Raw genomic sequence first — 18,421 nt, 5'->3', positions numbered from 1 at the left:
AAGTGTATTGCTATCAAGTAAACAAATTGAGTAATATCATTAAACATAAAAGGCCAGAATTGATCAACAAACAAAGTGTAGTGTTTTACCATGATAATGCCAAATTTCACACAAGTTTGGTAACTCGTCAGAAACTGTTATAGCTTAGATGGGATGTGTTATCACACCAACCATATTTGCCAGATTGGGCATACTCAGATTATTACTTATTCTGGTCTAAACAAATTTTTTTTAACTGTAAGACATTTACTTGAAATACAATGTCAAAAATCACTTGGATCAGTTTTTTGTAAACAACGATCAAAATTTTTATGAATGTGAAATCATGCTACCACCAGAAACAATGACAACAGGTATTTGACCAAAATGGTCAATATATAATTCAATAAAATATTTATTTATTATAAGAATATTGCATTTATTTTTCTATGAGAAAAACGAAATTACTTTCTGAACAACCCAATAGAACAAACTATAGACGGTTAGACCTTTCTTTGTAGGCTACTTAGTTTGTTCTAGAACATGAGAAAATAAAATGGTGATCGCCTAAGAATTTTAGAACGACTGTGTTTTTTATTTTTATATTTTTGATTATTTTATTTTTCTTATTGTTACTTATTAGAAACTTAACAATTAATAATATGAATAAGAAATAATTTTAATAAGAAGCATAGTTATACATTTAAATCACTTGGATCTTGTCTACATTAAATCTAAAAGAATCATAGCTAGATTAATTAATATACCTTTTTGTCCTTAACTTAATTTAAATTTATCTTCGTCTACTAGTACTTTATCAATTAACAGGACTTATTATACTGGATTTATGGATATAGGTGATTTAAATAAACAATATTATTTCTGATCTGTAAGACCTAATTACTGCATTCATAAATCTAGTATAATAAGTCCTGTTAATTGATAAAGTACTAGTAGACGAAGATAAGTTTAAATCATAGCTAGAATTTAGTTCACTTCACACATAACAACACCTTTAAACACTGCAAGCATAGTTTTTTTTTTCTTTTGACAAATGTTATCAACTCACTTGTTAAAACCTAAGGAAGGCTTATCATTTGTCATGTATATAAGGATTTACAATCTTTGTGATTTACAAATTTTTCTGTTAAAGAGACTTTATATCTCCAGCATTTCTAAATTTCTTAGGTGCTGCTCATTGATTTGTCTTATTAATTTGGCTTCATCCAAATTTGCAACCACCTGTTCTCTGTTGCATATCTTGTCAATGCAGTTATTGGCTTGTTATGGTTGATATTATATTTATGCTTCTGAGTCTACTGGGTAATGATATGGCGGTGGAATCTATGTAGTTAAACGATGGTTGAATTTTTCATCTGTGATGAGGATAAAATATATCCCTGGAGCCTTTTAATATTATTACTGTCTTTGCCATTGCACAATAATTTGTATATCATGGCATTTGGTTATAGCACATATAAGCATTTAAGTATGAGGCAATCTGCCTATAAATTGAATTTCGGTTAGGATTATTCCATTCTTTTTTAAAATTTATACACTAAAGTTGTCACACCTGTTAATATTTTAATTTGGAACAGTGAACTTTGGAATTCTTGACAGACCTGAAGCAGACTTATGAAGTGAGCTGAAAACGTTTGTAAAAAAAAAACTATGCTGGAAAGTGCTTAAATGTGTAGTTATGTATAAATTGTCTACATTGAAAAAGTGTTCCAAATTATCATATATTTATTTACTCTTGACAAATAATTACACCTTGTATATTAATATTTTTACTTTATTGTTTCTGAAATTGCTATAAAATGTTAAATAGTTAATTACTAAAATTAAAATTATTCTAAAAATTGTTTGCATTTTTCTTTTTTTTTAAATTGTGCTACTGTTAGTAGAGAAGAGTTTAATATTATTTCAATTGATAAAAATTAATCTATATGAGTTAAATAGTTTTTCAAGTCTTTTTAATGTTTTACTTCTATTTTATTCATTTTAAAAATTAGTTGAAAGAGAGAACTTAATGTTTGCAAAGTAAAAAGAATTTTTTTTATACTGTTAAGATTAGAATGTATTTAAAATTGGTTTCAGAGTACTAGGATATTATTTATGATGAATTAGATTACAATGGTGATGGTTTTTCTTTGTGTGTTCACAGATAGTTAGTTATTATAGTCTTTAAATTTCACTCACCATATGTTGCTCACATTAAAAGAAGGGTTTTTCAAACTTGCTCTTAAAAGAAGCATTGTGAATGCATGGGTCATGCATGCCTTGACCACACAAAAACAAAGATACACAGCACTTTCATGAAATAATAATTTTTGCTCTTTTAGTTAGATAGCAAAATTACCTAGTAGATTATCATAAAAATCTTAGTACAAAAATATTCAAATAAATATCCATAAAAATTGCTTGGAAGAACAAATCGTACAGGAGCACATAATTAAAATAGATATACAGATTTTTATTGATTCCTGAGGATATGCGTTTTGGACAACATGTCCCTCGTTGGTCATCTTTTTAATTTTACATCATCTGGTTACAATTTAAATCTTAGTGATAGAAATTACATGTCTGTTATAGACAATAGTGACAACTGTATTCCAATGTATAATAAAATACCTGTATTTTATAAAAGGGTGTTACAGTAAAATTATTTAAAACAATAAAAATTAAGTAAAAAGTAGGTATAAAGAAATTTGTATATTCTATAAATTACAAAAGGAGGGATTTGTAAAGTTATTTTCAAATTTATTTAAAAGTTTTTAAAATTATGTATTTGATTGAACTCAAAGTACTTCATGCCAAAATCAAATAGAAAAAATGTTTATAATGCTGAAATTCAGTTTCATTCTTAAAGAGTTTAATTGAACAAAATTCACATAAATGTATTATGGTTATTCTCAGATGAGAAAGTTTCTGACAAAGAATAAAAGATTTGAAACTGCTTTGAATCTCTGAAAGATGGAATATGCATTACAAATTTGAAAGGATAATGTACAAACTTTCTTTTAATGGATAAGAACAGTAAAAAGGCAACTTTTTAAATTTTAAACATATTGAATTTTTGTTCTCTTATATGTTATATGTTTAAAATTTAAAAAGTTGCCCTTTTGCTGTTCTTGTCCATTTAAAAGAAACAGTTTATACATTATCTTTTCAAATTTGTAATGTGTATTCTATCTTTCAGGGATTTGAAGCAGTTTCAAATCTTGTGTGTGCTATGACAGAACATTCTCATCTGAGGATGACAATAATACGCTGTTGAAAGTACTTATGAATTTTGTTCAATTAAATTCTTTATAATGCCAAAAAACTGTTGCATTTTTTCCCCTATATGTATTTGATTTACTTCTATGTTTTACTTTAATATTAGCCCGAGGAATGAAAAAAAAAAACTTAGATTAGCTAATTAAGTTTGTATTTAATATTTATTTTATTATTCTTTTACAATTTTATTAGATAATTTAATGCACAAAATTACAAATTGTTACATGTAAATTATAATAGTTTTTTAAGTTTATATGTACTGAAATGTAATGTTTTATAAAACTATCTATAATAATGATCTATAGTTAATTTTCTGTTATGTTTTTTATTGAGTTTTAAGTTAATTATTTTTTGTAAATTATAAGTTATTTTGTAAATTGCTAAATGTTTATATTTTTTTATAAGTTTTTATCCATAAGTAAAAAATTAAATTATTTTATTTTGTACTAAGAAGATATTTATTATTTTCAGAATCATTATTGCTAGAATAGCCAAGTAAAATAAGAAAACAAAAGTTTTTTAAAACTTTTTCAAACTACAATATTAAGTGTTAAAAATGCTATTTTGTTAAAGTTGTTATTATTTAACACTTTTCTTAGGGTTCTGGTAGAAATATATAAAGTTTTGTTTCTCTTGTTTTACCTCACTATTCTAGTATTGATTTTTAAGATAAAAAATGCCTTTTCATATTCAGAAAAATCAAAAATGCAGTACTAAGTAAAATAAAGTTTGATTTTTCTCTCCTGAATAAAATCTAAAGTTTTAAACTTCAGTACAATTTTTAAAATCTGAAATCGATAAGAGAGTTTGTAATAATAATTTTATCATACAAATATATTAAAAACTATTAAAGTAAATTTATTAAGAAGTTAGAGCACGCATTCAGAGAAAATTAAAATTAATCACTTAAATAGAGATGTACAAAATAATTACAAATCTACACAAATTTTTTAAACTGCATTTCATTTGATTTTTGTAGGCAAATAGATAATAATATTGAGGCTGTTAATTCTCTGCGTAAAGATAAATGGTTGATTGAGGGAGATCTTCGAAAGTGAGTATTTTTGAAAGCAATTGTAATTTCAAAATATTTACTGTATATGTATGCTTTCTAATTTTACTAATTTATTGTTTATAAATTTTATTCAAAATTATTTTCAAATAAGTTAAGTTAGGAGATACACAGTGTTATCAATGATACAAGAAAACAAATCTAAAATGTTTTAAACTAAACACTTTTTTTTAATTAAGGCTTCTTCATATGAAAACTCCATTACAGATTGGAACTTACAGAAATTAAATAGATTTTAAATTAATTTAAAATCTGTTTGTTTGATTTCTATATCTATTTTATTGTAGTTTTATACTACAGAATAATTATTGATACTACCATTACTAATGACATATTCTGTATAATTCTTTCTGCTGCTTTTATAAAGATATGTATGTATAATTTGTCTGTGTAATTAACTATATGGTCCCACTGTAGTAGTGAGACCATAAAGTTAAATAATGAAAAATTCAATGAAAAATCATAAATATGCAAAGTAGTAACCATGTAATATCTAATTGGATAGTAATTTCAAATAGAGCCAAATGCACTGTTATTAATAAATAATAGAATAGAATAAATAGAAACAAAATTAGGATATGAATTAATACATAATGGTTATTCCACATATTATTTACACCCATGTTGCAAAATTCATACAATGTTTTTTTAAATAGTTCTTTATTGAAAAGAATATAGGTATGTTTTGGCTTTTGACATTTTATGAGATATTTTTCACTATATAATTTATAATTTTTGATAATGATAAAAATATGTTTTTAAATGATCTGTAATTAAGCAATGCCATAAGTAAAAATATGTTGAAATACCGTATTTACTCGCATATAAGATGAGGTTTTTATTAATTTATTACCTTCAAATTCCTAGGTTGTCCTATATGCGTGAGCGAAAGATTTTTTGCGTTTCCGCAAATAATTTTTGTAAACAGTGTATTCACATTTTTTACCGGATGCTTGCTGCCCTGTATTTAAAAACATAAGTATTTTATCTGGGTCATTTGAATCGTTCCTGTATATTGTCAGGAGTAAAGATGAATAGCAATAGGGAAAGCAAAGCTTTTGAATTGAATTCCAGATTGAAATTCCAAAATCACAGGGGAGCCCAATATAAATTTTAATCTATTTCCAAGTGAAAACAGATGATTATTCGGAAATCAGGATTCAGAGAAACTCATAAGTGTGGCCCTAATCGACAGAGAGTGGATTCAACTGTTAAGAATTGGCCAAAAAAGGTTTTTGATTGACCAGCTTTACATGAACAAATTATGTTGTTGATTTTTCAAGATTTTTCCTTAAAGTTTAAAATGCCAGTACTTTTTGCGGGGCAATGCATGCATTTACGTTATTTGATATTTTACTTGTAATTAAATGAAATAAAATTAGAATTGTATTAATAAATCTAATTTTCTTTATTTTGATCTTTAAAGTCACAGCTCGTCTTATACGCAAGTAAATACGGTATTTTTTAACATGATTTTTTTCTCTATTGTTTGAATATCAGCATTGAAATTTAAAATATTTTTATTGTAATCTTGAAATTTTGATAAAAATTCAATGTTTTTCAAATCGATTCCCCTATTCATTTTTTTAAAAATATTTAAATCATAGAAAAAACAAATACAATAGTTTTCTGCTTTGTTTCATGATAAAAAATTATTTGTTCATAAGATATTAAAAAAAAATAGTGTTGCCCGTACAATAGCCAAGATACTAGCATCTAAATATTGTATCTCAAATAATAATTATGTAGTGTAAACATTGTTAATAAAATATATTTTTTAACTAATTAATGGGCACTTTGACTTAAGTTTTCATAAATTAAAAATTAAATCAGATACAATATTTAGATGCTAGTATCTTGGCAATTTTTATCAGTACTATTTTTTATATCTTACGAACTAATAACTTTTTCAACATGAAACAAAGCAGAAAATTATTGTATTTGTTGTTTTATGATTTAAATATTAGAAAAAACATGAATAGGGGAATCTATTTGAAAAACATTGAATTTTTGTCAAAATTTTAAGATTTCAATAAAAATATTTTAAATTTCCATGCTGATATTCAAACAATAGAGAAAAAATTTTGTTGAAAAATATTTTTATCATTATCAAAACTTATAAATAATGTAGTGAAAAATATCTCATGAAATGTCAAATGCCAAAACATACCTATATTCTTTTCAATAAAGAACCATTTAAAAAAAACATATTGTATGAATTTTGCAACATGGGTGTAAATAATATATGGAATGCCCCATGTATAAGTATTTCCATAATATTTGCACTCTTGCAAAATTTTCTATTAAAGTATGCTGAAAACATCTTAAAAATTCAATTAAACATTTAAAGCTACATTAAATAGTAACAGTGCATCTGGTTTTTTAAAATTAATGATAATGAACAAGTTTAAAACTAGACAAATGGTCTTAAAATTGAAACTAATTTTAACAATCATTTTAATACTTTTTTATAATGCTTTTGTAGAAAATTATTTTTTTATGGATAATTATACTGTTTTTCTTAATTTTCTAGTCATTTTTGGAAATTTTTATTATTGGTATTAACACTAGTATTATTAAAAAGTAGTATCAAAATACTAGTATAGAATTTTCTTCTGGCATTTTAATCACCAATTTTTGTGTAGTGTATCTAATTTTTCAACTTTCTTGTGATCTATTAAAAGAAGATTAGTGTACTTTTACTATCTGTTTAATGGTTACTAAAAATGATCAAAAACATTTTTTCTAACTTTCTGGTTTAAATTAAGTTGGTTACTTTTTTACTTATATTTCAGTTTTCAGTAGATATTCTTTATCAAAATATACGTATATGAACTAAATAAGAACATTTAAAGATTTTTTAAAGAGAAATCTTTAAATATTCTTATTTAGTTATTATTAAATATGTAAAGATTTTAATAAATTAACAAAAATAAATTTGTTAATTTATTAAAATCTTAAACAAAACTTGATATCATATACCATATATACAGGTTTTATTTTTGAAAAAGTAAATCTTTGTTTCTTAATGGTGGAGAAAAATTTTTTAAATTCAAATTATAAAACAGAATATATTTTTTTTTACATATTAATGAATAAATCTATGTAGAATATACTAATCTTATAAAGTTTTTAATTTTCATACATGTAATAATTATTTCTTAGGATTACTTGTATTTTAAGACTGCATGTTTCAAAATTGCATAAACTAAGATCACATACATTACTGTCGTATAAATATAATTTTCCAAATATCAAAATCTTACAAACATCAATAAGATTTATGCAGTTTATAGTCTATTCATATTGATTTAAACTACTTTTTTTTAGAAAAGAGTACTATATCAAAACACTTTTTATGAATATGTAATGTAATAATAAATGAATTTTGAAATATATGTTATAGAATTATAGTTTTTAAAAATAGTTATATAATATGAAGTTATTAATATTTATTAAATAAATATAAAATACGAATTATTTGTCTTTATAACGTAGTGAAATAACTAAATCTATGTTAGTATGGTAAACTATAATTTATAATGTGTGGTGAATCCTTGTTTAAATTGTTTAAACGCACAAAATTGCTTTGATATTTTAGAAGTCAAAATTTATTCACAGCACAAACAGTTTTAGAAGTCTATATTTTATGTTTATCAGATAGCTTTTACATTTGAGTGGTGTATATAATAATTTGAACTTAGTTTAGTTTGATGATAAAGTTCACTTTTAATGTTAAGAAAAATTAAATAAAAATCCATCATTGAGGACAATAATTTTGTTAAAATTAAACTTAAAAATTTGGTATAATAAATATAAAAATGGTTAAAAGCATTTTAAAATAAGGTAATCATAAATTCTGTTTTTGTTGAAATGTTAACAAAAGCAATATTTTAAAATATTTTTTCACTATATTAAAAAAAAATTAATTAAATTGCAAGTATTTAAAGTAAGAAGTTTACTTTCTAAACTATTTTTTTTAATATAACTCCAAAATTTTAATGACACAAGTTATATCATTAAAATTTTTTTACAATTGTTATTTCTTTTTTCTTTCTTCCATGCTCTATATCAATGATTCTCAACCTTTTTCGATCCACCACCCTCTTTGTTTCATAAAGTTATACCCAACGCCCCCTAACTCATTTTCTCTTGTGTGAGAAAGGATTGGAAATATTCTTAGGAAAACTTTTCTATGAATCTCACACTTTGTGCCCTTACCGTACATTGTTCTCAACATCTGGAAACCATTAAACGCAATGTTTTCTCTTATCCATTTAACAGAGGAAATGGAACAGCTGTCGGTGACCTTAACTTTTGCCTTTGGTCATCGTTCAGTACCCTGCCTCCAGCGCTCCCCTAGATTTACTCACTGCCCACAAGGGGGCATTATTGCCCACTTTGAGAAACGCTGCTCTATATGATAGATATTTTTTTTGCTATTGACAAAATGTTTGAATTTTGTCTTATCTGTCATTTCTATTTGCTTTGAAATGAATATGGTCAGTATATTGATTAAACTGGTCACTACTAGTGATGAAAATGTGAACACGCTGTCGAAACTTTACAGTGAAATTTATACATTATAAATGTTTTGTTTTAAATAAGAAGACAGATGTAGACAAACTCATAACATTGATTGCCCAATAACTTAATTATGGATTTATTTGTTACATTTTGAAATAATTATATTTTTAAATTTGCAACATCTAAAAGTTTAAAAAATAACAATTTTAAAGTGCTAAGATTTGATTATTCAATTTGTGTTTAAGAATAAGACTGTTACTTGTGCTGTGAAACATTATTGAATTTTCTGTTTTGCGGTCAGAAACATATTTCTAAGCAATATCAATCTTCAACTTTGTAAAACCATAAAATTAGACATGAAATGAAGTCTTTGGATCTTAAATTTTGAGTTAGAGAAATGAAATCTCAAAACAACTTGTGATTTATCGAATGCACAATACACTGACCGTATAGGAGTTGAGTTGGGACAAAAATAGAATTTGAGTTAGAATTTCAAGTTTAGGAAGTTTGAGTTATCAAGAGTCTACTGTAGTATGTTTATTAAAAGAAAACTATTTATATGATTGGTAAAAAATACTCTATTTTAATTTTTTTAAAAAAAGATTGCTTTAGTGGAAAATATGAATAAGTTGCAATCATAAAATTTCATGTTTTCTAAGCTAATATATAAATTATTTTTCTGTCATATTTTATTTTTTTTAAATCATACTTTTCCATTTCTGTTTTGATATTTCTTTAAGATTTATTAAAGAATAAGAAATTTTAAATTTTATTTTAAGGTTAGATTGTATTGTTTTAGAATGCCTTTTTAAAGAATAAATAAACTAAAATTTTTTTTTAGATTAAAATGTATTCAGCAGAAGAGAGTCCATACTACTTACATTAAACAGTGTGTTGCAGAAGATACTAAAGCTGAAGAAATTACAACACAAAAATCTGCATCCAATACTAAATGTAAAAATACATCAAATATATCAAAAAATAAAACCAAATCAAACAGAAGTAAAAAAGCAAAAGATACTGAAATAGAAGAGAATGATATTGGTGGTAATGAAAGTGGAAATGACACTGATGATACTCAAGATATTGGTCATATATCTGATGGAGAAGTATGCATTGCTTTGTTGATTGAAATAATTATTAATTTTGAATATTTAAATATATTTTTATTAAGAAATAAAAAGTTTTTTTATAGAATAATTACATATTTTAGTTTTATATATACTTTAAATTTTTCCCTCCAAAATAAATCAGTTTAACCTATAACAGAATGTTTTAAGTTTTACATTTTTTAATTTAGAAAAAGTATGTACTTGTGTTTTGACAATTTTGAAATTATATATTAATTTTTATGATTTAAACCAGAGGTTTCCACCCTATTTTTGAGAAGGCCATGTGAGTTATAAACAATAAATCTGGGGCCAGGTATGAAAGATATAAAAGATATAAGACTTTTAAAAGTCTTTTAAGACTTTTTGAAGTCTTAAAAGACTTCAAAAATTAAGACTTTTTTTATTTCTGAGTTACAGTGGACCTGAATCATTGTGAAATTTGTAGCTGATTTTTTTTTGAAAGAATTTCATCAAAATTAGAATAAATTTTGTGGCACCCAATATTAAAATCTCCTTTAAGTAGTTTGAATTCATATATTTCAGTATTGAAAGATTTACTTACAATGGTATGTAGAAAAAAGAAATATAAAATATTTCCCATTCACACTTCTTAAGACTTAAAATTTTCTTCTGACAAGATTTGTAAAAGTTGAGTTCCTTTTTTAAATAGTTTTCTATAAAAATCATTTACAATAAGGTTTATTAATTCTAGTTGACTTAAAAGTTTCTGCTTTGAACTAATTGAAATGTTAATGATAAAACATGTCAATGAGGAGAAGCTATGCAGGCTGGATAAGTACGCTTTGGGGCTGTATTTGGCTTGCAGGTCATATGTTGATGACCCATGGTAAACCAGTAAATGAAGACTTTTGAATAATAAAATGTCTGATTTACAAATTTAGTAATGAAGTCGATAGAATGCATATAAACAATATGAATCTCAGGAAATATTACTATTAACTTCAGTAAATCTATAATTAGTTAATAACTTAATTAGAGCATTTACTCATATCTCATTCTTTGTACAGGGCTATAAACAAAAGTATACTATTTTAGACCAGTAATGAGGAGAACTAGGTTAACCCAATCATCTTCAAACATTTGTAAATAATTGTATATATAGAAATAAATTCAATAATAATTGATTAGATAACATTACAAAATTTTGTTTGTAATTTTCCTTAGTATATAAGAATATGGTATAGTATATTTTGAAAGCTTTTGCAAAAACAGTATTAAAATGAAGTTATATTTAGAGTAAAAAATTTTTTTAAATGTGGATGTAACAAAACAAATGTACTGTAGGTTTGATTTTAGTATATGGACAAATAGATGAAAAGGCCTATATAAAACTTGGAACATCAAGAAAACAACTAAATTGGTGTATTGTTGAATTCAAATGGAGAAGATCATTTCAAGCAAGTTTTATGAACTAAAAACAATTTGATAAAAATTGACCATCTTATTAAACCAGTAATTAAAAAAGTAATGTGTGTTGAATTTATTATATTTTAACATGAAACAAATATTAAAAATTAAAAGAATCTCTGTTTGTTGCAGTAATAACAAATATAAATATTTGACTTGCTTTATTTACTAAAAGATTAAAATTATTTGAATGAATGTTTGATTAATATAAGAAAAATAGCTCATGAAATTTACAAATTTAAATTTCCATTTTTGGATTGCACACCATTTTGATTGCAATATAGTGCAATATGCAAGACACAGGATGACCTTTTATTTTTTGTACATGTGAATTGAAAATGTAAATTAACATTTTATGATTTATGTTTAGAGGCATATCCTTAGTTTTCAAGTGCTAAAGTTAAAGAATACCCCTATGAGAAGATTAAATTGATAAATTATTTGTAAAAATATTTTTAGTTTTTTAAAAAGGAAAAATATTTTCAAATATCTTGTAAATGTTTTGCAATGATAAGCCATAATTATGCTCTTTGCCTATTACATTTATGCTTTATAATTATTATTGTATTGTTAACAATAATTCTTTATAATTAAATTTATTACCAATATTAATAGTAATAATTTCTAATAAGGTGTGTCCCATAAGTATAGGTCCACCTAGTAAAATTAGGCTTTTAAAAAACTATTTAAGGAAATGAAGTAGTAACTAATTAAAAATACTTATTACATAACAATTAAATTTAAAAAATATTTTATTATTTAAATTGAATAAATAATTTATACAGTAAATTTTTTGATTTTTTAGTGTCCATATATATAGGTCCACTTTGAAAGAACAGTAATAAAACATGAATAAAAAATTTCTTAATGTCCAATGTGGCATCCTTGAACCAAAATTAAATTAAATACATGATTAGACATTGATTTCATTAAAATTTGCAAGTGTTTTTCTTTAGTTTCTTTCCCTTTAGCTACTATTGCATGATTCAGTTCCTATTCTGTGTAGTACTGCTTGCCTCCTGCCTACACAGCTATAGCAAGCATTTTCCATAGGTTCTCAATGGGGTTGAGATCAGGACTGTAAGGGTAGGGAGTCCAAAATCAGCACTCCATTATTCAAAAACCATTCATAAGTGGACTTAGCATTGTGTATTGAGGCATTGACCTATTGGTAGATCCATCTTGGGTCTTCTATTTTCTTTGCAAATGGTAAGAGATATTTCTCCAGCATCTCTTGATAGCCATTTACATTCATTCCTCCCTGTATGATCACATGCCCATATCACAAAACTGCCATCTTGTTGATGTTTTGAATATATCTGTTCTTCTCATCTTAAACTGTGCCAACAATTCACCTAGGCCATCCAAAGTAAACTTTTTTCATCAATCCATATAATTCTCTTTTTTTTCTTTCCAATACATCATTTCTTTGGCCCATTTTTAATCTCTTCTGCTTGTGTGTTTTTGTTAAGGCAGAGATGGGTTTTCTTTGACTAAAGAAATTGGCCAGAATTACTTTTGTAATTCTGGAAACTGTTGATTTGGATATTGCATTATCAGGTCTTATAGAAATTTGATGTATTGATGATGAATTATTGCCAGTTTTTTTTTAAAACATCTAATTTTATTTGTGGGATTACTTTTGAAGGCTATTCTTTGGAGCATTTTTATACTGTAAGCATCTCCTAGACATATAAAATTATTAATTAAGTAATGAGATTTTTTCAAGTTTTGTTGCAATTTGTTTGATGTCTTCCAGGCCATAATTAGCTCTTTTCTATATCTGTAAGTCCCTTGGCAAGTCCTGTCGTTCAAAAATCACACAAACTATTAATTGATGTTAATTAATCAGTTTAAAATTATGCTGCCATTTTCAATTAGGTAAGTAAGTTTCTCAGTTTCTCTAATGGCAAAAATATGCATATTATTTACAAAATTTGCTACTTTAAAAAAAAATTTCATACTGGACCTATATTTATGGGATGCACCCTTAATAATAATATGTGATGCATTCAAGTTCTAAGATCTCCCCCCCCCTTTTTTTTTCTGACAAAATACTTGCACAAACAATATTGAAACTTTTGTCACTTCTCAACATAATCTCCCTGCAGACACACATTTTTCACAACATCGATGCCATGACATTATGCCCACTATGAATGCTTCTTTAGGGGTCTGTTTTGACACTAGAAAATCACTGATGCTAGAGCAGCATGACTGGAAAATGTGCAACTGTGGAAAGTGTCCTTCATTGTTGGAAAAAGCCAAAAATCGCTAGGAGCAAGGTTGAGTGAGTAGGGAGCATGACAAACCACTTCAAAGTTGTTTTCATGAAGAAACTCCTGTGTCAACATCACCCAATGAGCTGGAACATTGTCTTGATGGAAGAGCACATATGCAGCCTTTTCTGGCTGTTTTTCTCGCAATGCTGGAAGCAATTCATGATGACAACTTGATTTCGCATGTGAAGCAACTTGCTCCACATATACATCATGTTGTCAGACCGACTGCTTCTGCGCAAGCATGGATGTTTCGGTTTGTTGTCACACGATGTTTGCCCTTCTTTGAGCTGTCGTACCCACAAATGCACATTTTTCACATCCATGACACCATCATTGCATGTGTCACTCAACTGACAATGAATTTCGGTGGGTGTCACTTCACACAAGTACAGAAAACGAATGATTAGGTATTGTTCTTGTAATGAAAACATTGCCATTTTAAGTATCAAAAATGCCTCTCACTTGAACTGCTGCTGCTAGAGTTCCATGTGCCATGCAGTGCTACCCTCTCTGTTATGAGACCACAAATGGTGTCCGCTTCTTTAAAAAAAAAAAAAACGCATGTTTCTACTTGTTCCTTTTCTCTAGAAAAAAAAATAGGAGACCTTACAACTTGAATGCACCTCATAATTTATTATCAATATTAATAATAATAATTTTCTTTTTTTTTTTTTAAAGATTGAATGTACTGCCTTAACAAATGATGAATTATCTAGGAAGATTGAAAAACTAAATAAAGTAAGACTGAATTTTTTAGAATAAATCAATTTTTTGAAAAAGTCAAAATTATGAGATTCATAAATGTAATTAATTACATAGGATGATCCAAAAATTGCACAGTTGACAGGGTGAAAGGACAATCAGTAGGCCTGTTTTCATTAAAACAATTGATTAAATACAAAAACATAACTTTCAAAAATACCATCATTTTCTTCATAACCTGTATTCAAGTGTTATCAAGTTTTGAATTATTTTCTAAAAGTTTTTGGAAAATATTTGATATGGATACTTTAATGTTTTGTTACTAGCTTTAAAAGTATAGCCCAGCAAAAACATCTAAATAAAAGAAACTTTTGAAAGTTGTGGCGTAAGAATACTGGGAGCAGATTTGACAGTAAGACTCAACATGTGAATAAAGTGCACATTATACAGATTACAACTTTGGGAAATTTTGAATGAAGCATTGTCACAGAAAAAGACTTCAAGCATTACTTTGTGCCTTAAGGTCTTTGCACCTACAATAATTTTTCTGAACATTAGAGCACCTTTGAGTAATATTACAACTTTAAAGCACAAAGTAAAGCTTGAAGCCTTTTTCTGTGGTGATGCTTGTTTTTTCGATTTATTATCATGGTGACATTGCTATAAATACTCTGTTTTTAAATAAAACTTTCATAAGGGCAAACAGGAGATAGTCAGCTCTCAAATGAGCTATTAAACATATGCAGACTCCTTATAGATTGTTCAGTAGTTTGATGCTGCTATTCTCTCTTGTAAATCTAGGTGACAAAGTGCTAATTGTGCAAGTCCAAATGATCCAACAAATTTATTCAAAATTTAAGATATTGCAGACATCTAATCATGGACATTACCTATTTTAAATTTTATCCAAATTGATTCATTGGTTGTGCAAATATTAAGGATTAAAGTTAGCACTTCAACATTACACATGAGCTTTACTATAGATCACTCTCATGCGCTATGATAAATCTTTAAAAACTTGGGAACAATTTACATATAAAATTTGCTTCAACTTTATAATTTTAAATAAAATAATTTAGGAGTGTTGTTCAAACCTTTTTCTCTCTCATCAGCAGGTTGTTTCAGTTATATTTCTGAAATATAAACTAAATTTTGATTATGCTAGAAAAATTAAAATTTATATTTAATTATTAAATTGTAATTACATATACAAAATACTTTAAATAATGTATTCCTGACTTATGCATGTCTTATTAAGTTTTTTCAATTGCTGTATGATAAAATACTAAATAGACATTGTTTTTCTGTAATTTTCACCTTTAGCCTGGTGAAAAATTTTTCCTTCAATTAGTTAATTATAATTTATATGTATACAGTACAGCAGTGTTTCCCAAACTTTTGACATCTGTGTACCCTTTGTATAATTTTCTTAATGCTGAGTACCCCTTGTCAAAAAAATTGCATATACTTTAAATCAAAAACCAAAGATAACGAGGATATTCCATTTCTATATGCTGCTGCAAATGAAAAATCAAAAAAGCCAAAATAGAAGACTATGTGGAAAATATTGTTCCTAGATATAGCGATATGGACTTTAGGTTTCATTTTCGTCTTTCTAGAAGCACTGTCAAAGTAAGTCTCTGCTAAGAATTGTTAGTTGTAGTAACTAGCTACAGAAAAATTGGTTTATTTGGCATTTTTAGCTTTTTATTAATACTAAAGCACATAACAAACCTTTCCTGTTAGAAAAATTGCACAAAAGCTAAAAATACACACGCACACATTGTAACAATTCAATGTGTAGATACTGGAGGTTTTTGTGTGACACTGTTGTCTTGGCCATAGGGTGGAGGAATACACAGAATCACAGCACCCGGCGAAACCGCTAAGAAGTAACGAAGTTTTTTATTATTTTTCTATGTTTGTAATCGAAAAAAGTAAACTGCTTGTTGACCAGGAACAGCCGAAGCACGGTGCAGCATGTACCCCCATAGACTCTTCCCGTACCCCTGGGGGTACGCGTACCACACTTTGGGAAACACTGCAGTAGAGCATCGGTTAACTGACAGCATTCCAGTCGTACTGAATTGAGCATTTTTGATACTAGATTAACTTCTAAAGTATAATTTTTTTTGTTTTTATATTTTTCAATATATTTATCTTGTTTGTACAAAATAAAGAAATAATTTTTAATGATACAATAGCAACAATTATTATTATAAAAATTTTCGTTAGGCGTAACATCGACGAAAATTCAATGCAAAGCAACATGCATTGGAGAAAAATTTCAACATGGGACATATTAATATACTATTATTGGGAAATACTAATATACTATATTAATAATGTATTTTTTTCATACATTATAGGTTATCTGAAAAATCAATTTTCTGAACAACCCCAGTCCCCATTTGATTCGGATAATCGATGCTCTATTGTATATATATAATTTCTTACTCACTTATTTTTCCCATCTTCTCTTTCCTTTGTTTTTTTTTCACTCTTGTAACAAAGTTGGCTGCTTTCTTCTCTTATTCTTCTGTTGTCGTGTTTTTCCACTATCATTATTGATTTTATTCTTACTTTGTTTAAAAGACAACTTTATGAACACAGATGTAAATATGTTTTCTTTTTTCTTTAATATTTTAACTGATTATTTCATTATTTCACATCCTTTCTCATTTCAATAATGTGCTACTGTATTTGCATAATTTTTCTGAACTGATCTTATATGTACTTTAATTCTTATTCCCAACTTTCTTTCTTCTACATATGTTAAATTATTTAAATACAGTAGAGACTTATTAATCAGAATCCCGGTAATCAGAATTGCCGGTAATCTGAACGATTTTCAGTCGGACTGTGTCGTGCTGAATCGAACGTTTTTGATACTAAATTTACTTCTAAAGTATAATTTTCGTGTTTTTATATTCTTCAATATATTTATTTTGTTTGTACAAAATGCAGAAATAATTTTAACGATACGATAGCCTCGATTATTATTATAAAAATTTTCGTTAGGCTTAAAATCGACGAAAATTCAACACGAAGCAACATGCAACAGAGAAAAATTCAACACGAAGCGACACGCAATGGAGAAAAATTTGAACATCGGACAGGTTAATATATTTATTCGTACATAATCGGTAATCGGAACAAATCACTAATCTGAACAACCCCAGTCCCCAATTGATTCCGATTTTCAGTTCTCTACTGTAATTACATTTAAATGAATAAACCAATTCTTCATTTGTTATATATTTTCTATTCCTATAATTCAAATATTTCTTCATTAGATTTTCTGGTATTAAATCTATATTTTCTCGTATTAACAATTTTATATGTTCATAAATTTTTGGTATGCATATAAACTTAATAAATTTTCTGTGATATTTCTTTACTTTTCTATAATTGTTTTTACTGTTTTTTGTTTAACCATTCTTATAACTTTTTCTTGCATATTCATTTAATAAGTTTAAATAATGTTAGGATTTCAGTGGCCACAAATTGTTAGATATTATGTTGTCATCTAAGAATAGTTTAAATGTTGTCATTGTTGAATTTGCATTATGCAAGGTAGCACTGTCTTGTTTTAAACAGCATCTTGTATTCAACAAACAATAAACTGCATTATGATCTATTAGTATTTTTCTGCAGTTAAAATGTCAGAGAACATTTACTGCAATCTATGTATATATGCCAATTTTCTGGAAACATGACACTTCATGAAACAAGTGAGTATTTTCACTGCTCCATGAGCTGAAATTTTGTGAATTTACTTAGATACTTAAATGGAATCATGCCTTATTGAAAAAGCATCATCCTAGGAATGTATACTGTTTCATACACATACTCAGAACCATTAATACAACACATTTTTTTGTTTATCAATATCTTCAATTTCATGACAGACTTGAACTCAGTATGCTTGCAATTTGAGTTGAGTTGTAGCATTTTGTATTTATGGGCTATTTCAGTTTTATAGGAAAGTTTTCTTAATGATTTTCTTGGAGATTAAACATACTTTTATCTCTTAA

General features: G+C 26.5%; 1 protein-coding gene across 1 annotated transcript in view; it reads left to right on the top strand.

Moving 5' to 3' along the window:
• The window catches only part of LOC136979051 (bromodomain adjacent to zinc finger domain protein 2B-like), a 280,166-nt gene that overhangs the window by 214,976 nt on the left and 46,769 nt on the right, over nucleotides 1-18,421 (top strand). Inside the window, 3 exon segments of the mRNA XM_067274949.1 lie at nucleotides 4,241-4,315; nucleotides 9,702-9,969; nucleotides 14,361-14,420. Coding sequence (XP_067131050.1) covers nucleotides 4,241-4,315; nucleotides 9,702-9,969; nucleotides 14,361-14,420 — 403 coding nt within the window.

The sequence above is a fragment of the Centruroides vittatus genome, unplaced genomic scaffold, assembly GCF_030686945.1.
Source record: "Centruroides vittatus isolate TY-2023 unplaced genomic scaffold, ASM3068694v2 contig_575, whole genome shotgun sequence".
Taxonomy (NCBI): domain Eukaryota; kingdom Metazoa; phylum Arthropoda; class Arachnida; order Scorpiones; family Buthidae; genus Centruroides; species Centruroides vittatus.
The sequence above is the reverse complement of the archived record's forward strand: the minus strand, read 5'-3'. Positions and strand labels throughout refer to the sequence as shown.